Source organism: Pipistrellus kuhlii, unplaced genomic scaffold, assembly GCF_014108245.1.
Source record: "Pipistrellus kuhlii isolate mPipKuh1 unplaced genomic scaffold, mPipKuh1.p scaffold_m20_p_18, whole genome shotgun sequence".
NCBI lineage: Eukaryota > Metazoa > Chordata > Mammalia > Chiroptera > Vespertilionidae > Pipistrellus > Pipistrellus kuhlii.
Window position 1 is genome coordinate 6,998,945 of NW_023425493.1, and position 20,268 is coordinate 7,019,212.

The 20,268-nt window shown below is 50.4% G+C and overlaps 1 protein-coding gene across 6 annotated transcripts in view; it reads right to left on the reverse strand.

Annotated features, from left to right (window-relative positions):
• Positions 1-3,176: 3,176 nt before the first annotated feature.
• The window catches only part of SLC41A1 (solute carrier family 41 member 1), a 39,793-nt gene continuing 22,701 nt past the window's right edge, over positions 3,177-20,268 (reverse strand). For all 6 annotated transcript variants that reach the window (XM_036442524.1, XM_036442521.2, XM_045583055.1 and 3 more), the window contains exons 3-11: positions 15,699-15,806; positions 14,564-14,635; positions 13,856-14,000; positions 13,564-13,710; positions 12,792-12,939; positions 11,854-11,933; positions 10,837-10,971; positions 10,398-10,546; positions 3,177-3,712 (exon numbers count right to left, since the gene is read on the reverse strand). In XM_036442524.1, coding sequence (XP_036298417.1) covers positions 3,527-3,712; positions 10,398-10,546; positions 10,837-10,971; positions 11,854-11,933; positions 12,792-12,939; positions 13,564-13,710; positions 13,856-14,000; positions 14,564-14,635; positions 15,699-15,806 — 1,170 coding nt within the window. In that variant the 3' untranslated portion in view covers positions 3,177-3,526. The remainder of the gene's footprint in view (positions 3,713-10,397; positions 10,547-10,836; positions 10,972-11,853; positions 11,934-12,791; positions 12,940-13,563; positions 13,711-13,855; positions 14,001-14,563; positions 14,636-15,698; positions 15,807-20,268) is intronic.

Sequence of the window (20,268 nt, forward strand, 5' to 3'; positions counted from 1 at the left end):
TATCCATTGAGCCAAACCGGACCCGGCTCCATTAACCCTTAATAGCATATTAATATTGCTGCTTTGAAGAGTTAGTACTAGAGCTCAGGCTTGTCATAAAATGCCAATTTCTTAAATGCTCCCCTCCTTAACATTGACTAGTATTTTTTGGTTTATTATGTGCTGGGCATTCTTTTTAAAAAAATATATATTTTATTGATTTTTTTTTTTTTTTTTTTTTTTTTTTTTTTTTTTTTACAGAGAAGGAGAAGGATAGTGAGAAACATCAATCAACTGCCTCCTGCACATCCCCAACTGGGGATGTGCCTGCAACCAAGGTACATGCCCTTGACTGGAACCAAGGTACATGGAATCGAACCGGGACCTTTCAGCTCACAGGCTGAAGCTCTATCCACTGAGTCAAACGGGTCAGGGCTGTGCTGGGCATTTTTAGTATTGTATGTGCATTATCTCAATGAAGTCTCCCAATAATCCGAGGAAACAGGTTTTAGCACAGACGAGGACACTGAAGTTCAGAGAGGGCAAATTCCTTGGTCAAGCTCACACCAACACAAACAGAAGAGCGGGGATTTGAACCAAGGCCTGACTCCGGACTCTTTGTTTGCAATCCATCGTAAATTTCCTAAGGGCTTACAGGGAAGGCATAAATATTCAACAAGTAACAATTATTATTTTGACCCAACCAAAGGGTACCTCTGCAGGAAGGAACCTGAACCCGTCGGCACAATACAGCAACCCCGGGCCACTGCACCGATGGCTTCTCCATCAATGACTGAGGTATGTTTTCTATTACAGAGCTCTGTATTTCAGAGATGTTTCTTCTGTTAATCCTCACCTGAGGATATTTTCCCATTGATTTTTAGGAAGAATGGAAGAGAGGGGAAGAGGGAGAAGAAATATCCACATGAGAGATTTCAGTTGGTGCCTCCCTCCCCACTGCATCCCAACCAGGGCTGGGGATGGAATCTGCAACCCATGTACAAGCCCTTGACCAGGAATTGAAGCCAAGACCCTTCGGTGAGTGGGCCAATGCTCTAACCCCTGAGCAGCACCAGCCAGGGCGAGATGCGCCATTTCTTGTCACACGTTGGCCCCTTTCCACGTCTGAGGGAGGTGGGACAACAGAGGGGCCCAAAAACAATAGCTGAAGCTGATTTTATTTGTCTTTTCTTTTGAAGCTGCTTCTGGACGAGACACACAGGAACCAACCACCTACATAAACGTCCTCTTTATTTACCAAATATAATTTATCAGTTATGTTGACATCTGTCAAATCAGTTATAGTAACTATAAATAATTCTCTTAAGACACAGTTCTGTAACTTTTTAAGGGTACAAGAGTAAACCAATGTCGCTCCTTGCAGCCAGGCCAAAAGTACATGCGGTTTGTGCAGTCAGAGAAAAGAAAGGAATCTTCCATGAAAGTCAACTTCATTTTCGTGCCGTCTCACCCCACAGTCCTCCCTCTGCTCACACACTCAGGACTGGGGGCGCGCCTACCTCCCTGCCTCTTCAGCAAAGGAACAAGCTCCAGGGCCTTTCCGGCAGCCTGGCCGAAACGAGGAAGGGGTGAGTGACTGGGCAGGGGCCCCTGGGGAGCACAGGGCACAGCTTCGGGGGCGGAGGAGTTGGTTTTGGTGTCTATACAGGAGTGTGTGCAAATGTGTTTGGAAATGGGGGGGGGGTGATGAAGGGGAGACGACAAGATGCAAGGCCTGAGGAGCAGAGACAAGCCCAGGCTGGTGTTAATGAACTCTGCTGGACGCCATTCCAACTGGACAACCTCTACGACTCCTTCCAACTCTAAGGTTCTAGCTCCACTAGGTGGCCAGGGTGGGAATGGAGGGAGAGAGGAGTCTGGAGGTACAGGGCCAGTGCCTGGATAAGGCATGGTGCTGGTAAGAGACAGGGTCATTCCTTCACCTTTCCCCGGAGGTGGGTCCTTTAGGTGACAGAGGGGTTTCTGGGAAGGCTGTGGATAGGGAGGCTAGAAAAAACCTGCATCCAAAACGCCCAGATTGGTACAGACTTCCGATCTGTTCAGTCACATGTGGGTAAGATAAAGACTCCGGTGTTCTCCTGACCTTGGGCTAGGCAGAGAAAAGTAGAGGCAGCTAGTTGATGTCTAGTCTACTAGTTCTGAATCCTTTTCTGGGTGGTTGGGGAAGACAGGTGGAGGGCAGGAAAGGTGAGAAACGAACACTGGCGGAGCCTGTAGCTTGGGGTCAGCATTTAATACAGGTGGCACCTGGGAGGGAGACCCAGAGGCAGAACCTGGCGTGGTGATACAGATGCAAACACAGCTCAGATATGAGAGAGCCTGTGGCCTTCACCTGGGGAATGAGGTGAGGTTGGAGCTGTCTTTCCCTTCCCACTGGCTGGTCAGTGCCTGGCACAGCACTTGACACGCAGTAGGCACTCAATCAATATTGCTCAATGGATGTTTCAGATCATGCCGGCAGCAGCACTCCTCGTGGGGAGGCTGTGTACTTGTTGAAGGAATAAATGAATGAATGGTGAATGTGGGCAGAGGACAACTGATTGCCACGACGTGACAGAATGAGGGATTTTATGAAGGGACAGTCTTAAGGTGGCTGCGTGACCATGTGTCCTCAGGAGAAACAGCGGCGGCGAGTCATCCCTGTGGCCCTCCACCTCCCAACCATTCTCCACGTACCCATCCCTGTCCCTAATCTTGGAACCCAATCTGGTCAACTCTGGGAGAAGTTAGTGCTTAGAGGCAATTAGAGGTGGAGGTTGAACAGAGAGAAAGGATTGGTCCTCTGGGCCCAGAGAAAATACAGATCTTGGCAAACCTATGGGTCAACAAGGAAACCAGACCACCGCTCATTTCTTCCTAAACGTGACGATCGATTGCAAAAAGGTCACTGGTGCTTACCAGCCCTTGGGTCAGGGGCACGTGCACAATCTGAATAGTCAGTCCACCTTAGTCTCTCTGAGAGAGGACAGAGAACAGAGAACAGAGCTAGGATTACATGGGGCCAAGAGCAGTTGTCTCCTGCTTTGAAGTTGGTCCATTTCTAGAAAAAGTGTGTATGTGTGTGTGAGGGAAAGGGGTGGGGGGGGGGGGGGCGATATTTATCCCTCTGTTTGACAAAAAAAAAAAAAAAAAAAAAAAAAAAAAAAAGAGAGAGAAAGAGAAAGGAAAACACCAGAGCCAACTCACCACGGGTTTCTCACTAGGGCCAAAGCTAAGTTTGCCAAAACATGCTCCCAGATCCCAGGCGAGAACCCTGCCCCTATCCAGCTCACCTGGAGGCACCCACCATGAAATTGCACTTGGTGATGGTCTCAGAAATCTATTGGTACTGCTTGCCTCAGTCCCTCTGTCCTGCCTGAAAATTTTTGCTGTACAAACTTGGCTCAATGTATAAAAATTCCCATTGAAAATAATGAGAATTCGGTATCAAAGTGAAGTCCTAGAAAGAGGTGGGAGTGTGGAGTGGGGTGCGGGGAGGGGGACACGAAGAAAGTGCAGAGGGCGGGGAGAAGGTTGAGTGACCAGGCTAGTCCCCGACGTCCGTGTCTCGGTCCCCAATGAGCCAGAGGACATGGAAGCTGAGTGCGAGGAGCCCGGTGCCAAGCAGGTCCCCCAGAGCTGTCAAGTACGGGATGGAGAAGTTGTCAGGGTCCAGGCCCCGGCCCCACATCCAGTGCACCATCCAGTCAGCGATGTACAGGAGAATCAGCACCTGGGGAGACAGAAGAGTTCGGTCTAGGGCCCCCCTCTCTCTCCAGGAGGAGCCCGAGGCCACTGGATCGGACCCATGCATTGCATCACAAGGCTTGGCTCTCCACAGTCCTGATGCTGGGACAGTTCATCTCTCCACACGGTGACCTCTCTGTTCCCTGCCCCACAGTTACCCCCTTGAACAGATGACAGGCACAATGTGACCCTTTAGAAAGAAAGATGCTTTGTTCTGCGGGTCACCCACATTGACATTCCATTCTGCTCCCTGACTGAAATCCCACCTGCCACAGGAACTTTTTTTTTTTTTTTTAAATAAACCTTTATTGTTCATATTACAAAGGTTCCCCATTTTTTCCCCCCTCCACCTGGTTCCCACCCCACCCTCTGTCCTTTCCCCATCCCCCATTGTCCTCATCCATAGGTGCACAGTTTATGTTCAGTCTCTTCCCGCACCCCCCACTCCTCTTTTCCCTGAGAATCGTCAGTCCACTCCCCTTCCATACCTCTGATTCTATTATATTCAACAGTTAATATTGTTCATCAGGTTTTTTAATTCCCTTGGTTTTTAGATTCACTTGTTGATAGTTATGTATTTGTTGTTCATAATTTTTATCTTTATTTTCTTTCTCTTCCAAAAGAACCCCCTTCAGCAATTCATATAATTCTGGTTTGGCGGTGATGAACTCCTTTAGCTTTTTTATTTTTTATTTTTTTTATTAGTGAAGCTCTTTATCTGGCCTTCGATTCTGAGTGATAGCTTTGCTGGGTAGATTATTATTATTTTTTAAAATATTTTATTGATGTTTTACAGAGAGGAAGGGAGAGAGATAGAGAGCTAGAAACATCGATGAGAGAGAAACATCGACCAGCTGCCTCTTGCACACCCCTACTGGGGATATGCCTGCAACCAATGTACATGCCCTCGACCGGAATCGAACCTGGGACCTTTCAGTCTGCAGACCGACGCTCTACCACTGAGCCAAACCGGTTTTGGCTGGGTAGATTATTTTTGGCTGTAAATTCTTGCTATTCATCACCTTGAATATTTCTTGCCATTCCTGTCTGGCCTGCATGGTTTCTGTTGAGAAATCAGCTGACAATCGTATGGGTGCTCCTTTATAGGTAACCACCTGTTTCTCTCTTGCTGCTTTTATTATTATTATTTATAAATATTTTAAATATTTTATTGATTTTTTACAGAGAGGAAGGGAGAGAGATAGAGAGTTAGAAACATTGATGAGAGAGAGTCATCGATCAGCTGCCTCCTGCACACCTCCTACCGGGGATGTGCCTGCAACCCAGGTACATGCCCTTGACCAGAATTGAACCCGGGACCCTTCAGTCCGCAGGCCGACGCTCTATCCACTGAGCCAAACCGGTTTCATCTCTTGCTGCTCTTTGTCTTTTGCTCTTGGAATTTTTTTTTTTTTTTTATTGTTTGAGAATACAGCGTATTTTTATTATTACATATAAAGAATTTCACATTCCTAATAAAAAGGGAAAAGTTAAGATCCCCTTTTATCTTTTGAAATATTAAATACCAAAAAAATAAGATTTAAACTTGTTTCCAGAACTCATAGAGTTTTATGAAAATACTTTCTTAAATCCTCAGAGAAAACAAATCTAAAATATTTTAAATGATTTTTTTAAATGTACACAGTGCCTGGCCAGCGTGGCTCAGTGGTTGTTTGCTCTTGGAATTTTAATTATGATGTGTCTTGATGTGGTCCTCTTTGGATTCCTTTTGTTTGGGGTTCTGTGTGCTTCCTGGACTTGTAGGTCTAATTCTTTCACCAGGTGGGGAAGTTTTCTGTCACTATTTTATTCAGTATGTTTTCGGTATCTTGCTCTCTCTCTTCTTCTGGGACCCCCATAATTCTGATGTTGGTTTCTCTTGAAGTTGTCCCAGAGGTTTCTTACATTATCTTCAACTTTCTGGATTCTCGTTATTTATTTATTTATTTATTTATTTATTTATTTTTAACGTGTGAAAAACAGAATAGTCTTTTAATCTTGATAACCTAACAGGAGAGGTTCTGGGCCTCTCATGGGCTTGGGAAATAATAGATAATAACAAGAGCTGACAGAATCTGAACATTTACCATATATCAAGTCTTTTCTTTTCTTTTCTTTCTTGTTTAGTCTGGTAATCTCTTGTCTTCTTGCTTTTGGGGAGAAGCATTTTCTGGCTCTTTATGTTCCAAATCTTTGACTTGATTCTTGTGATCTTCCATTCTGTTTTTAGGACTCTGTGTAATATTTTTATTTCAGACAATGTATTCTTTATTTCTTGTTGATCCCTTATTATTTCTTGTTGATCCCATATTATTTCTTGTTGATCCCTTATTATTTCTAGTTGATCCCTTTTCAGATCCTCATAGGTCTTATCGACCTTTTCTAGGAAATTCTTGAAAAACCTTATAAGTGTGGTTTTGAACTCTACATCCAGTCGCTTTTTGTCCTCCGTTTCTATCGTTTGTGATCTGTTTCCTTGTCTCGGCATTTTTGCAGCCTCCCTGAGTTGGTAGCCTTAAAAGTCTGTGTTCAGCTTGGATGGGGCGGAGTTTCAGGGTGGAGCCTACAGCCTTGGCTTCCATCAGCCACACCCTAAGAGGCTCCTGAGTCTCAGTATTCCTCTGGGTCCTTCAGTACTCATTGCAAGCACCTCTGAGAGAAAGATGCCCTCGAGTTTCTCCTGCTACCAAACAGTTTAGGCTCTCCCACAATGAGCCTGGAACTTGGGTTCCATTCAGTTGGAAGTGGGGTTCAGAGCAGTCTGGAGCTTTTGTCTCCTTCCCGCTAGGGCAATCCAGTGGCACAGTCAACTGTCCGTTCTCTGTGCACAATGTGCGCGCCTCCGGGACCTCCTTTCGCCGCTCCCCCGGGGTTCCGCCTTACAGCCCAAGCTCCCTCTGTATGAGCTTGGGTCCCCAGGGTCTGGCCTAGAACTGGGGTTCAGTGCAGTTGGAACTGGGACTCAGCACAGTCCAGAGCTTTTGTCTCCTTCCCACTAGGGCAATCTAACAGCAGAGTCAACAGTCAGTCCTTTGTGTGTAATGTGCACACCTCTGGGGGCTCTGCCTTTAGCCGCTCCCCTGAGATTCTGCCTAACAGCCCAGGCTTCCTCTGTATGAGCCTGGGTCCCCAGGGTCTGGCCTAGAACTGGGGTTCAGTGCTGTTGGATCTGGGGTTCAGCACAGTCCGGAGCTTTTATCTCCTTCCCGCTAGGGAACGCCAGCCAGGCACTCAGCCTCCCCCTCCTCTCCGGCTCCGTCCTCTCTGTGAGCACAACATGTCTCCATACTTTAGGCTTCTACAGCTCCTCCGATTTTCCTTCTGGTTTTCTCTTTCCTTCTCGTTGTAGAATTTCCAGTCAGTCGACTTTCCTGTAGTTCTGGGTAATGTCCATTTTATATTTTAGTTGTATTTTATTGAAATTGTTGTGTGAGGCTGCAGTTAGGTGTTACCTATGCCGCCATCTTGGATTCTCTCCTCGACATTGTCCTGCCACAGGAACTCTTGCTTCTAATTCTAGGTCATCCTATCCTCGGGTCACTCTAACTCCCGCCATGCTGGCGTCTCCAGGAGGAGCTGGGCAAGGGGCAGGGGCAGAAGTTGGCTTTTTACAGAGGGACTTCTCCCCGGAGGAGCCGAGTGGAATAAGAACAGTGTTTGAGACTGCTGTCCGCACAGCCATCTGAGTCCCAGCTGATTACCCTGGGCTGGCTTCTTCCTGACCCCTCCCGCTCTGCTGCGGTGGGCGCAAAGCATGTGAATGTGATTTAATGTTACTTTTAGCAGAGCAGAATCACGAACAAGTAGAAAGCAGAGAGTGCATAGCAATTCAAAAGACACTTTGGATTATCTGCTGCTGCGATTTCTCTGGGCCCTGGCTTTCCCGCCATTACTACAGACAATGGAGAAGGATCTGGATTAGAACCCTGCCCTGCTAGTGGCCCAGGACCAGCAGCATCAACAGCAGCTGGGAGCTTGCTAGAAAGCAGTCTCAGCCCCCTCCCCCCATCTCCTAAATCAGAATCTGCATTTTAACCAGATTCACACGCACGTTTAAGCTGAAAATGCATTTATATGCCATGGGCAGGCCCACATCTCTGTGCTCTGCACCCTCCCTGACATGTGGGGTCCCCAAATCACTGCACCCGGGTGAGAATGACATGGGTTCTAACGGGAAGGCTCCAGCACAGTCATTTAGGAGGTTTTACTCTTGGCTATACTTTGCAAATGCTGTGGTATGTAAATCCTGCCCCAAGAGGCTCAGATGCGGGAAGCAGAGACTCTTGCAGGGTAAAGAAACTAGAGTTGCCGAAACCGGTGTGGCTCAGTGGTAGAGCGTCAGCCTGCGGACTGAAAGGTCTCAGGTTCGATTCCAGTCAAGGGCATGTACATTGCTTGCGGGCACATCCCCAGTAGGGGTTGTGCAAGAAGCAGCTGGTCGATGTTTCTCTCTCATCGACATTTCTAGCTCTCTATCCCTCTCTCCTCCTCTCTGTAAAAAATCAACAAAATATATTTTAATAAAAAAAAAGAAAAAAAACTAGAGTTGATACCTATTTTTAGGCAAATTTGATTGTTCTCCTGTTTTCTCTCCAGGGGGCAGGTGCTTACAGTTCCAGCACCCTTCACAGCCTCCCTCCCCTCCACAGCTGCCTTGTACTCCTGTGGCCCTGGCCCTGACCCTGGGTGAGGGCCAGCCCCTCCCCTCCAATAACTTCACACCCTTTTCAGCAGAGCCCCAGATAAAGAGCTCAGCAGGAGGACTTCAGGATGTGCCCGGGAAGGGAATGGCAGCAGCTGTCCCTACATTCCAGCCCCAAACAGGCTCCCGGACACATGGCTGAGGAGGCAGCAAAGGATCAGGAAGAAGAGGGCAGAGAGGGCTAATGAGCTGAGGCTTATGCAGGCCAAGGGCTAACTCGCAGCCTCAGACACGCCCAAGGGAGTGTGGTGACCTGGGTGACTGCTTCGGGGAAACTGCATTTGGTGGATTCTCTGACCGGCCCTTGCCAAGATGTCTCAACACATACACAGCCTTTCTCAAGGTGGGGGTCAGGGGCGCAGGGATAAGGGATGGCCAGTAGGGATTGGTTAAATGAAATTAGGGTGCATCTCCAGAACAGAACAGAATGCAGCTGTAAAATATCAGGGTGCTCTTCTCTCTACATGTTGATGTGGAATGATCTCTGTGATAGACGCATAGTTATGTGAAAAAAAGCAGGGCTACCCGTGTGTAAAAGAAAGAGGAAAGTAAGAAAAATAGATTTGAAACAGCTCGGAGGGCATATAAGAAATGGATACAGCCGAAACCGGTTTGGCTCAGTGGATAGAGTGTCAGCCTGTGGACTGAAAGGTCCCAGGTTCGATTCCAGTCAAGGGCATGTACCTTGGTTGTGGGTACGTCCCCAATAGGGGGTAGGCAAGAGGAAGCTGATCAATGTTTCTAACTCTTTATCCCTCTCTCTTCCTCTCTTTGAAAAATCAATAAAATATATTAAAAAAAGAAAAAGAAAAAAAGAGATGTATATAGCCCTAACCAGTTTGGCTCAATGGATAGAGCATTGGCCTGCAGACTGGCCAACGGAAGGTGTGCAGGAGGCAGCTGATCGATATTTCTCTCTCATCAATGTTTCTAACTCTCTAACCCTCTCTGTAAAAAAATCAATAAAATATATTGAAAAAAAAAGAAAAAGAAAGAAAGAAATGGATACACGGATGGCCTGAGAGGAAGAGAACTGGATGGTTGGGGGTAGGGGTGGGCATCAGAGAAGACCTTTCACTGAGGTTTCACTATGAACCTTTAAAATGTTTGAACTGTAATGTGACTGTTATTACCTATTTAAAAAAAAAAAATCTCTACAAGTTTAAAATGTAATAATTAGGGTGGGTGTGGCTACCAAGAGGTAGCATGAGGAAGCCCTGTGCTGAGGGACCACTTCTGTGTCTTGACTTGGTGGTGGTTACATGAAGCTACACATGTGATAACACTGAACAAAATTACACACACACACACACACACACACACACACTCACGAGTGCATGTAAAACAAGTGCAACCTGAATAAGTCCTGTGGATTGCATCAGCTTTGATTTCCTGCTTTTGACATCGTACTATACTTATGTAAGAGGGACCCACTGGGACAGATTAGTGGGTAGTACACGGGATTTCTCTGTACATTCCCCCCCACCCCCCACTTTCCTGTGAATATATAATTATTTCTAAATAAAATGTTGAAAAATGTAATAAAACACGGGAGAATGTCAGAGAATGGCCAGGCTAGACAGGATCCTGCAGAGGATCTAGCACAGTGGTTTCAAGCCAGGAAACCCTTTATTCATATGAAATCTCCTGAGAAAGCCCAGCATGCAAAGCAGAGCCACTCGGGGCTCTGTGGCCAGAGCGCACCTGCTCAGAGCCCTACAACCACCTGCTGAAAACCGCCACTTCTGGCTCATTCCTCTCAATTTACAAACACATTAGTCACTGGGTTCAGAGATCATTCTGCCACTGGGCCAAAGTCACCCAGCGTGTTTGTGACCCAGCGTGTTGTGTGTCTAAGCCCCTGTCCAGTGTCTATCCGCTGTCCAGTCCCAGAGAAACTGAGTGTCTGATGGGCCAACCCTCGCCCCCTGCAGGGCAGCCCGGCCCCCGGGCCCCTGCCAGTCGGTACCTGGAGCAGTGCGGCTGTCATGTAGAAGACGATGAAGATGAGTGTGAGGGTGGTATGCCCTCCCTGCATACAGCTGATGGTGTAGAGGAAGACCAGGTGTCCCGGAACCACGAGAAGGAAGAGGACCCGGGCTGAGCGAGAATTCACATCTGGGACAGAGGAAGAGGAGGGGTGAGGAGGACACCTGGCCCCGAAGGTCTTTCAAAATCAGGAGGTACCACGCTACACTCCAGGGCAGCAGACAGCTGACTGCCTCTACCTCTCCATCCCTGGTCCCCACCCCCAGGGGTTCTCAGGAAAGGAGAGCCTTCCTGCCTGGGCTGTGCCCTCTCTGACAGCTGGTATCTGGGCCCAGCGGGTTCCTCAGTGAAGCTCACTGACTGCTGACCCTTCCCTCCGGGGTTGGGGTGGGCCCAGGAGGCGGGGGCTCTGCCGTTACCAGGACTGAAGAAGGTGGTGCAGGGACTGGGGCAGCGGCGAGGGGCCTGCTCGGAGTTCTCCCCGGGCATTCCGTTCATGTGGAGGAAGGTGGAGATGCGGCTGGCCTGCACGGCCACCAGATTGCCCCCCACACCTGCGGAGACAGAAGACCTTAGACATGGGGGGAGGGACGAGTCCCCAGGAGGAGAGGGAGACACGGCGAAGAAAGACAAAGACAGCCCGCTACCCCCACTCCTGAGTCTTCCAGTCCTCCTATACTCCCCACTCTGGAGGTGTGGGAGAGTCATGCACGTGCGGGAAGGGACACAGGCAGATCTGTGGACTCGGGGAGCCTGACTTCTCCAGCAGCGCAGTGTGCGCACCTGCTGTTGCACACGGCCCAGGGGACGAGGCCCTGCTTGCCTGGGGCCCTCTGCAAAGCGCCAAGCAGACCCAGGCACCCAATGATTCTGGTAACCAATGTCGAGTGTCAGTGAGCTCTGCGCTCTGGAATCTGGTATCCAGGAACTGTGCTTACTCTCCTTGGCATCCCATCCCAACCTTTTCCCTGCTCCCCTCGGCCTTGCTCTGAGCCCTGCGAGGCTGACTCTACGGACTGAATCGCCCAGCCTTTCGGGATGGTGCTTCTATTTAGATTTGTTCAACAGGAGGCACGAGTAGGTGATCAGAAAGGGGGGGGGAGGAGAGACTGAGGCCAGGTATTTCTTTCCTGCTCCCTCTCTGCTTAATGGCTGTGGCTGATCCCTGCTGGGGGCAGAGGAGGGCTCTCTGGGCTTCTGTCACTATTTTCTCCCCTCGCCCCTTGAGAACCAGGGCTTCCTGTTGCTGCTCATCTCTGGATGTCTCCACATCTCTTGTTGGTCCTACCGGCTCTCACTTCTAGGAGACACCCCTTCATTCAGGTCTTGAACTAGCTGAGCTGGATTCTCTTGCCTGCTACAACCCTGACTGAGGCAAAGCCTCCAAACCCTCTTCTGCCCTCCCCTTTGCCCCGGCAGCTGAGGCCAAACCTCACCGTTAATCACCGGTGTGAAGACAGCCATCCCTGCAAAGTTGGGGTCCGAGACAGTCTTGTCCAAGATGAGGCCTCCCACACTACAAAGATACAAAGACAAAATGACACAAAGGCCACTAAAGGGTTCTGTTCCGGTCCCTGGTCTGAGAGGAGCAGGCCCATCTGGCTGTGGTCAGGAAGCGAAGCAATGTGGCTCTCAGGAGTCCCTGGTCTCCCAGTCCTTGCTTCTCTTGCCAGAACCAGCTGCTGCTCCTCACACTGGACTGTCACAGTGCCCCCTGAGCGAGCTGATGGCACCCACCTCCCAAGCTGGCTAGAGGTGCCATCCATAGGACAACCTCTGCTGTTCTGCCTGTTCAGTATTTGTTGCCCTTTCCTCAGGGATGGTCTCTCTCAAACTCCATCGCTGTGGTTCCCATGGCATTACTCCAAAGATGCCTAGGCTCCAAACTCATCCAATCAAAGCATCACATCCCCAAGGCCACAGCGATTGGTTCAGGAATAATCATGTGACTGAAGGAGAGCCAATGAAATTTTATTTATTATTATTTTTTTCCCAGTGAAACTTTATAAGGGGACTTTGTGAAACTGTTGAGAGAAAGAATCTCTCCTACCACAGAATTAGTACAAGTAGGAAAGTATAAATCCGGAACTGCAGGCCAGCACAGGGGAACACAGAGCCAAGAGATGGCGAATACTGGGGCCCTGATGGTATAATTTCTGCTCCTGAATCCAGCTGTGCCTTTTTAGTTCCCTGAGCTAATGTGTTCTGATTTTCAATGAAATCCTCTTCAGATGGTTTCTGTCATTTGTAATAGAAGGACATGTGACGGACACCCTACTGAAGGCATTTCCAGGGTCTGTGCCATGCTCCCTCTCTTCGGGGAGCCTGTGGCAGGGGGAGCGGGCGGGGGCACGCACCCACGGCCCGAGCCTACCTGCTGATGGCCATGGCGATGATGACAGGCTCCCAGCCCGAGTACAGCACCTCCCTTGTGGCTGGGCTCCGCCGGGCCAGCACCACCCAGACAGGCAGCAGGGCCACGAAGAAGGCACACACCAGGGGGTAGATGTATTTCCAGTTTTCTGAGAAGCAGAGATCAGACAGAGGTGAGCACCATGGCTCCCTCTTCCCAGCCTCCCCCTGGCTGAACCGGCCAATATCCCAACACATCAACAGCGACCCCACGCTAAAAGCCTGGAAACATATCACCTCGTTTGATTCTCACTGTGAGTCCAGGAGATGGGGCCACAGTGTGGGGCCAGCCTTTTCCCTTTTGTAGATGAGAAAACCAAGGTTGAAAGCTTCCCCAGCCCTGGACTCATAAGGGGCCAAGACCAGATTCTAGGTTTCTTGCTTTGATTCCCAGAAATAACTATCTCTCCCCCTGCCCCTCTTCTCCATTTTGCAAGCAGATTCCAGCTTCAGTTCCCTTCCTTTTCCATGTACACCTCACCCCTCCAAGGGAAGCAGTGATCCAGCAGGACTATGCTTATTTCCCTGGTACTTCCTATCCTGCCCCTGCTGCCTGCATGAATCTGAGATAAGCACTTAACTTCAATTCTCTAAGATGGGAGTTATTACAGCTGTATTCCAGTCAAATAAAGAACACAGAAGAAATGCTTACACATCTGCATATATGCTAACCATCTCTCCCAACCCCATCCAGGAGGCCTCCCAGCTCACACCCTCGGAAGCCACAGCCTCACCCAGCTCCAGGTAGAGTCCCCAGCTGATGCCTGAAAGCAGTGCCAAGGTAATGAGGTCGCCCAGACTGGCAGCAATGGGAGTGGCCACGTTGTCTGGGTTGATTCCAATCTTTCGAGAGCCAATGATGACCCCAATCATGATCATACCTGGGAGGAAGGAGAGGTCAGAAGAGGTAAAGGGGGGAGCAACAAAAAGGAGAGACTGGAGGTGCCAGAGCGTTGACAGCCCTGGACAGCTCTCCCTGGTCCCTTCCCCTCGCACCCTCCTCCCCCCCTCCCCTTCCCTCCTTACCTAGTACCAGGGAGGCGATGAAGGCCGTGGCCACACTGCTGGCACACAGCAGAAAGGCATGCGGGATACTGAAATGGCCGTCAGGGATCCAGCCAAAGACGACAGCTGCAATGGACGCCAGGAAGCCCACCACTGTGGCCTGCACCTGAGGGGGGGAGGGGTGGTGGTAACTGGAGAGCCCTGGGAGCAGAAAGCTTCTTAGCTGAGTCCTTGTCATGGCCCTCTGCAGCCCAGGAGGTGGGTGGGGCAGGACTATCCAGTCCTCCCACGCGGGAATGATGTCTTTGTTTATTTAGCTTCACACTGGACACTAGTACTGTGCAGGGCACCCCGCAGGAGCCCGGGACATGTTACTGGTGGAATGAGTGTTTCTCTGGGGACTGGGGTGAGGTTCAATGGCGCCTAGGACTTCAGCCCAGAGACAAGCCTTGGGCCTCAAGGGGGCGTGAGACAAGGGCGGTCAAGGACATTTCAGCACTCCAGTGTCTCATCTGAGGGGACACGAGCCCCAGCAGCACTGGGAGCCGAGAACGGACCCTGAGATACTGAGTTTCCTGGGAAACCTGGTTGCCTCCTAAAGCTGCTTTCGGAGAAGCCAGCTCGGCAGGACATCGGAACTTCACTCGGGACCCAGCTGGGGCTGCCCAAACTTTTCATCCTGACCAAGGAGGACGCTCAGCCCGGTCCCTCCAGTTCCTGCTGTCTTACCTGAATGAGAGCCATGTTCCCAGTGATCATCCGCCAGAGCTCCTTGGGTGTGTCCATGTGCCCGATGTTGGCCTGGGAGAGGGAGGACAGGGGGCTGGGACTCCAGGCTGGAAAAGGCCTGCAGCTCCGACCGTTAGCCTCCAACTGGCTCAGGAAGCAGTGCATGTGCCCTAAGACTCTGGGGCTAGAACATGACCCCGTGGAGCGTGAAGCAGGAATGGGGGGCTGGAGGGAGAGGGAAGGAGCTTCTTGAGCTCCCGTGGCTGAGTGGTGGCAGGAAGGGGGCTCCTAAGGCAGTCTCCTCCTCTCAGGAGAGCTGCTCCCTACATCTGCCCACCCCAGATTCCACCCTCTGCCCTGCTCTCCCGGACAGCCCATTCCTGCACAGATTAGAATGGCCTGATGGAACCTCTGTCCTAACGAAGGAAAGATTAGCTGCTGGTGCAGGACTGTGGCCGCTAGTGTGTTTGGGAAGGAGTGAGGAGGCACAGGAGGCCAGGAGCAGGGCCAGTTGGGGCAGACGAGGCTGGCTACCACTTCTCTCTGCTGCCTTCTCCAGGCTTGTGGCCATGGGGGACCTCTCTGCCTCCTGGTCGCCCTGCCTCCTGAGTCTGATTGCCTCCACCTCCTACCCCAGGGCCCTGTATCTGGTTCAGCCTTTGAACCGTCACGGCTGATCGAAGGGGCTGTGGGAGGTGGGAGTGATGGGCTCCCCTCCCTGTCTATTCCTCCAGAGCCAGGGGGAAAGGGAATGGGACGGGAGAGGCGGGGCAGGCCTGGCTCCGCTCCGGCCCAGCTGCAGAGCAGGGCTGGAGATCAGAGGCGGCCCCCATCTGTGCAGGTGGAGGGACCAGCATGATGCCTGCCTGTCAAAGCTGCACAAACAGTCACGAGGTGGGTTGCAAAACAGGGGGTGGGGCAAGAGTCCAGGGATGGCTGAGACATCCAGAAACCAAGCCTGGGAACCACTCGAGCAGGGAGCCCCTGCCAGGAGCAGGACACCCAGCCCGGGATCTCCCGACACCTGCCCACCCCAGCCCCACACTCCGTTGAGGAGGCCGGTAGCGAGCTCCCATCCTGGCTCTGTGCTGCCCGGAGTCCTGCACACCCTAGCCCTCCCGGCCAGGACACTCACTGCGGTGGACAGCCTCGATGCCAGGGTCATTTCCAGGTTCCCCTTCAGCCCCAGCAGTGCGGGCACCAGGATGAAGACCTCCGTCACCTTCTGGAAGACTTCCCAGTGCTACAAGGTGAAAACAGATCTCAGGAATTTCAGGGCCTCAAGGGACTGGCTGCGAGGCCGAACAGAGAGCCTGGAATCAGAGGCTTGAGGAGGAAGTAGAATCAGCAGGGAGCGAGCACATCAGCCACTTTTCCTCCAAGAGCCCTGGCACCAAACCAAGCCCATGGTGCTCCGAACAACACAGTCTCCCCCAACTCCCCCTCCTCCCCCACCTCCCAGGACGGGGGGGGGGGGGGGGGGGGGGGGGGATGTAGATGTAGAGGCTTCTCTGGTCAGTAGACCCTAGCATGGCTCTACTTCCTCTGCCTTCTGTTCGGGGTCGGGGGAAGAGCTGAGTCACACAGCTGAGTCACTCCAGGTGGCTTACACCCCCAAGTTCCATTGAGATCCCCCCTCAAATCGCAGTCCCCAACCCCTCTGCCTTTAGTCCGTTTTCTCTGTGGCCTCAGCCTTGGGTAGTGTTGTCTCAGCTGTTGAGAGCTGGGCTCCACGGGGCTGAGGAGATTAGGGTTTGTTTGGTTTCTATCTCTAAGGGCTTTGGGCCTCAGCCATCGCGATTCTCCTTCTGGACCGGGTCTGAATGAGGACCTCGGCCCCCAATCCTCAACATGCTGGTCTCCAAGAGGCTTTTTGTTTTGCCTCTGCACTCTATCACCCTACATACTTTCCCCAATCACTCAGTGAGGAGACACAAGTGCACCCCTGCAGGGGGAGACTGAGCTGGGAGTCAGGAGACACGGTGAGGCCTGGCTCGCCCCCAGTTCCTCCAAGCGAACATCTATCACGCAGACTACGCTAGGCCAAGTGCCCTACATGCATTTTCCATTTCACCCTATCAACAACCCAGTGAGGCAGGGGCTATTTTTAACCCCATCTGGTAAATGAGGAAACAGGTTCAGAGAGCACTACACCCATGAGTGCTGAGAGGAAAAAGTAGGAGCCAAGATTGGCTATCTGAAAGCTACTTTAGCGGCAACTGAAACCGAAGACTTGTGAAAAGGGCTGGGATTGCGGCTCCCTCCCTGGCCTTGGCAGCGACGTGAGTTCCTTTATTTGTTTTGAGAATGGAAAGACTTCAACTTTGGGGAGGGAGAGGGGGGCAGGTGACCAGGCAGAAGTACAGAGGTTGAGGCAAAGTGCTGTAATGTCCTGGACCGACAGCCTGAGGTCTCTGACGAGACACCCCGGGGGGGCCTCATGCTGTCTCTCCAACATCCTCCCCACATTGACCAGTGCGGGTATGTGTGTGTGTGTGTGTGTGTGTGTGTGTGTGGAGGGGAGGAGTGGGGGAGGACCTTAGGCAAGTTAGAAGGACCTCAAGCTACTGACTATAAAATGTACAATTCGGGGGCCAGATCAAAGGGTCTTTAAAGGCAATTCTAGCACCAACACTCTATAGTTAAGGATGAGTAAGATCACAAATCAGACCTACAACAATTAGGATGGCTACTATTAAAAGAAAAACACCCCAGCCCTATTCAGTTGGCTCAGTGGATAGAATGTCGGCCTGAGAACTGAAAGGCCCCAGGTTAGATTCCAGTCAAGGGTGCATGTCCGGGTTGTGGGCTCGATCCCCAGTGGGGGGCTTACAGGAGGCAGCCGATCGATGATTGTCTCTCATCATTCATGTTTCTATGTCTCTTTCCCTCTTCCTCCCTTACTCTCTGAAATCAATAAAAATATATTAAACAAACAAAACACCAAAACCTCAGAAAAGAACAAATGTTATCAAGGAGGTGGAGAAATTAGAACCCTTATGACTGTTAGTAGAAATGTAAAATGGCACAATCACTATGGAATAGAGTATGGCGATTCCTCATAACAATTAGAATAGAATCTATCACATGACCCAGCAATCTCACTACTGGGTATATATCCCAAAGAGTTGAAAGCAGGGTCTCAAACAGACCTCTGTACACACATGCTCACAGCAGTATTAGTCACAATAGCCAAAAAGTGGAAACAACTCATTGGTAGATGAGTACGTAGATAAATAAAATGTGGTCCAGTCCATACACACAGTGGAATATTGTCTGTTCTTAAAAAGGAAGTGTATCATGTCACATGTTACAACACTGATGAACCTTAAGGACATTGTACTAAGTAAAATAAACCAGACACAAAAAGACAAACCCTTCTGTACGTATCTAAAGAAGTCAAATTCATAGAAATGGAAAGTAGGATGGTGGTACAGTGGGTGGGAGCAGGGAGAGAAGGGGAGCTGGTGTTTAATGGGCGCAGAGTTTTAGTTTTGCAAGATGAAAATGCTCTGGAGATGGATGGGGTGATGGTAGCATAACAACGTGAATGTACTTAATACCACTGTCCTGTGCATTCAGAAGTGGTTAAATGATGAACTTTATGCTATGTGTTTTTTGCCACAATTAACAAAAAAAAATGATCAATGATATCAGAGAGGGCTAGGCCAAGACTAGAGACCAGATGAAGCTGGACATTGGGGATCCTATAAGGCAAGGACCTCTCCTCAAGACAGACAAACGAGAGATGGGGGGGGGATTTAAAACATATATATGGAGAGGGAGAGAGAGATAGAAACATTAATGATCCCTCTGGGGATCGAGCCTGCAACCTGCCATGTGCCCATGACCGAAATTGAACCTGGGACTCTTCAGTCTGCAGGCCGATGCTCTATCCATTGAGCCAAATAGGCTAGGGCTAAAACATATATTTTAATTGATTTCACAGGAAGGGAAAGGGAGAGAGAGATAGAAACATCAATGATGAGAGACAATCATCTATTGGCTGCCTCCTGCAGGTCACATAGTGTGGATCAAGTCCACAACCCAAACAGGTGCCCCAATGGGGAATCGAATTCCAACCTCTTGGTTCATAGATTGACATCAACCACTGAGCCATGCTGGCTGAATGTGTGTGTGTTTGTGTGTGTGTGTGTGTTGGCATGGGAGGGATGACCTTGCCAGTACCATGGGGAAGGGCTCATCTCATTAGGGCTTGCCTATCCTTACCTGGGCTCTCGGCCTGGCCCCTCACAGATGGAGGGCCTAGGACTCTCTTCAGAGAAGCCCTGTCAGAAACTGTCTTCCCTACACCCCTTTGCCCCCAAGAACAGTTGCTGAGCTTCCAGGCACCCACAGGAAGAACCCCCCCACCCTCCCTTGCTCTAAATGCTGGAAGGGTTCAAATCCCTTCTCACCCCCAGGGCCTGAGAGAGGGGCAGTGAGCCCCATGGGCCCGGGAGGAGTTCGGGGGCTGTCACTTTTGGAAGCTGTGTATAACCTGGGGTTCCAGGTTCCTGCAGGCCCGGCCTTGCTCTGCTCACCTCCTCCTTCCTCATCTAAACTGACAACAGCTCAGAGGGAAAAATTCCCTTCTGCTCCCCTCTCCTTAGGAGGTGGCCTACTGTGGGCTTTCAAAAGGCCTCTCTGAGCACAGCTTCACCCCCTCCCAGCGCCCAGCTCTGTTCTCCGAGAGGCGAATGTAATGCATATGCACTGGCTGAGTGAAAGAGTTGGGAAAGAAATGCTCCGAGCGTACGCAAGTAATAGTTTCTAAGGAATATTGTTTGTCTTTATAATAATTTAAGAAAAATAATATATGAAGCTCAGCTAAGCCCACTGGCAGCCACTAGAAGCATCCCCCAACATCCCCTCTCTCCCTACCTCTCTCCTTTAAATTACACAAGGACTTCCAAGGTGTAGGGTTTTAACAGTGTTAAGACAAGAGACAGGCAGGCGAGGAGGAAAGCAGCCATAATAACAGCCCCTGACCCTAACTGGTTTGGCTCAGTGGCTAGAGCATCGGCCTGCGGACTGAAAGGTCCCAGGTTCGATTCCAGTCAAGAGCATGTACTTTGGTTGAGGGCACATCCCCAGTAGGGGATGTGCAGGAGGCAGTTGATTGATGTTTCTCTCTCATCGATGTTTCTTTTTTTTTTATTTTTATTTTTTAATTTTTTTAATATATCAGAGAGGAAGGAAGAGAGATAGAGACCCAGAAACATCGATGAGAGAGAGTCATTGATCAGCTGCCTCTTGCACACCCCCTACTGGGGATATGCCTGCAACCAAGGTACATGCCCTTGACCGGAATCGAATCCGGGACCCTTGAGTCCCCAAGCCGACGCTCTATCCATTGAGCCAAACCGGTCCCGGCTCCATCGATGTTTCTAACTCTCTATCCCTCTCCCTTCCTCTCTGTAAAAAAAATTAATAAAATATATATATTAAAAAAAAAATAACAGCCCCTACACAAGTGCCCAAACCTGCATAGAATACAGCAACCTCACGCAACCTGAGTCCAGCCCCGTGCAGCCAAGATGGCCCTTGGGTCAGAGCAGCCGAGTCCTACACATCTGCTTTCTTTACCCACAAAACCCTCAAAGACGCAGCTCAGGGCGCGCACACAGAGCTCTGGGAAGAGATGGTGAGGTGGGGCAGCCTGGAAGCAGACAGAGCCCGTAGTATGTGACAGGACAGACAGG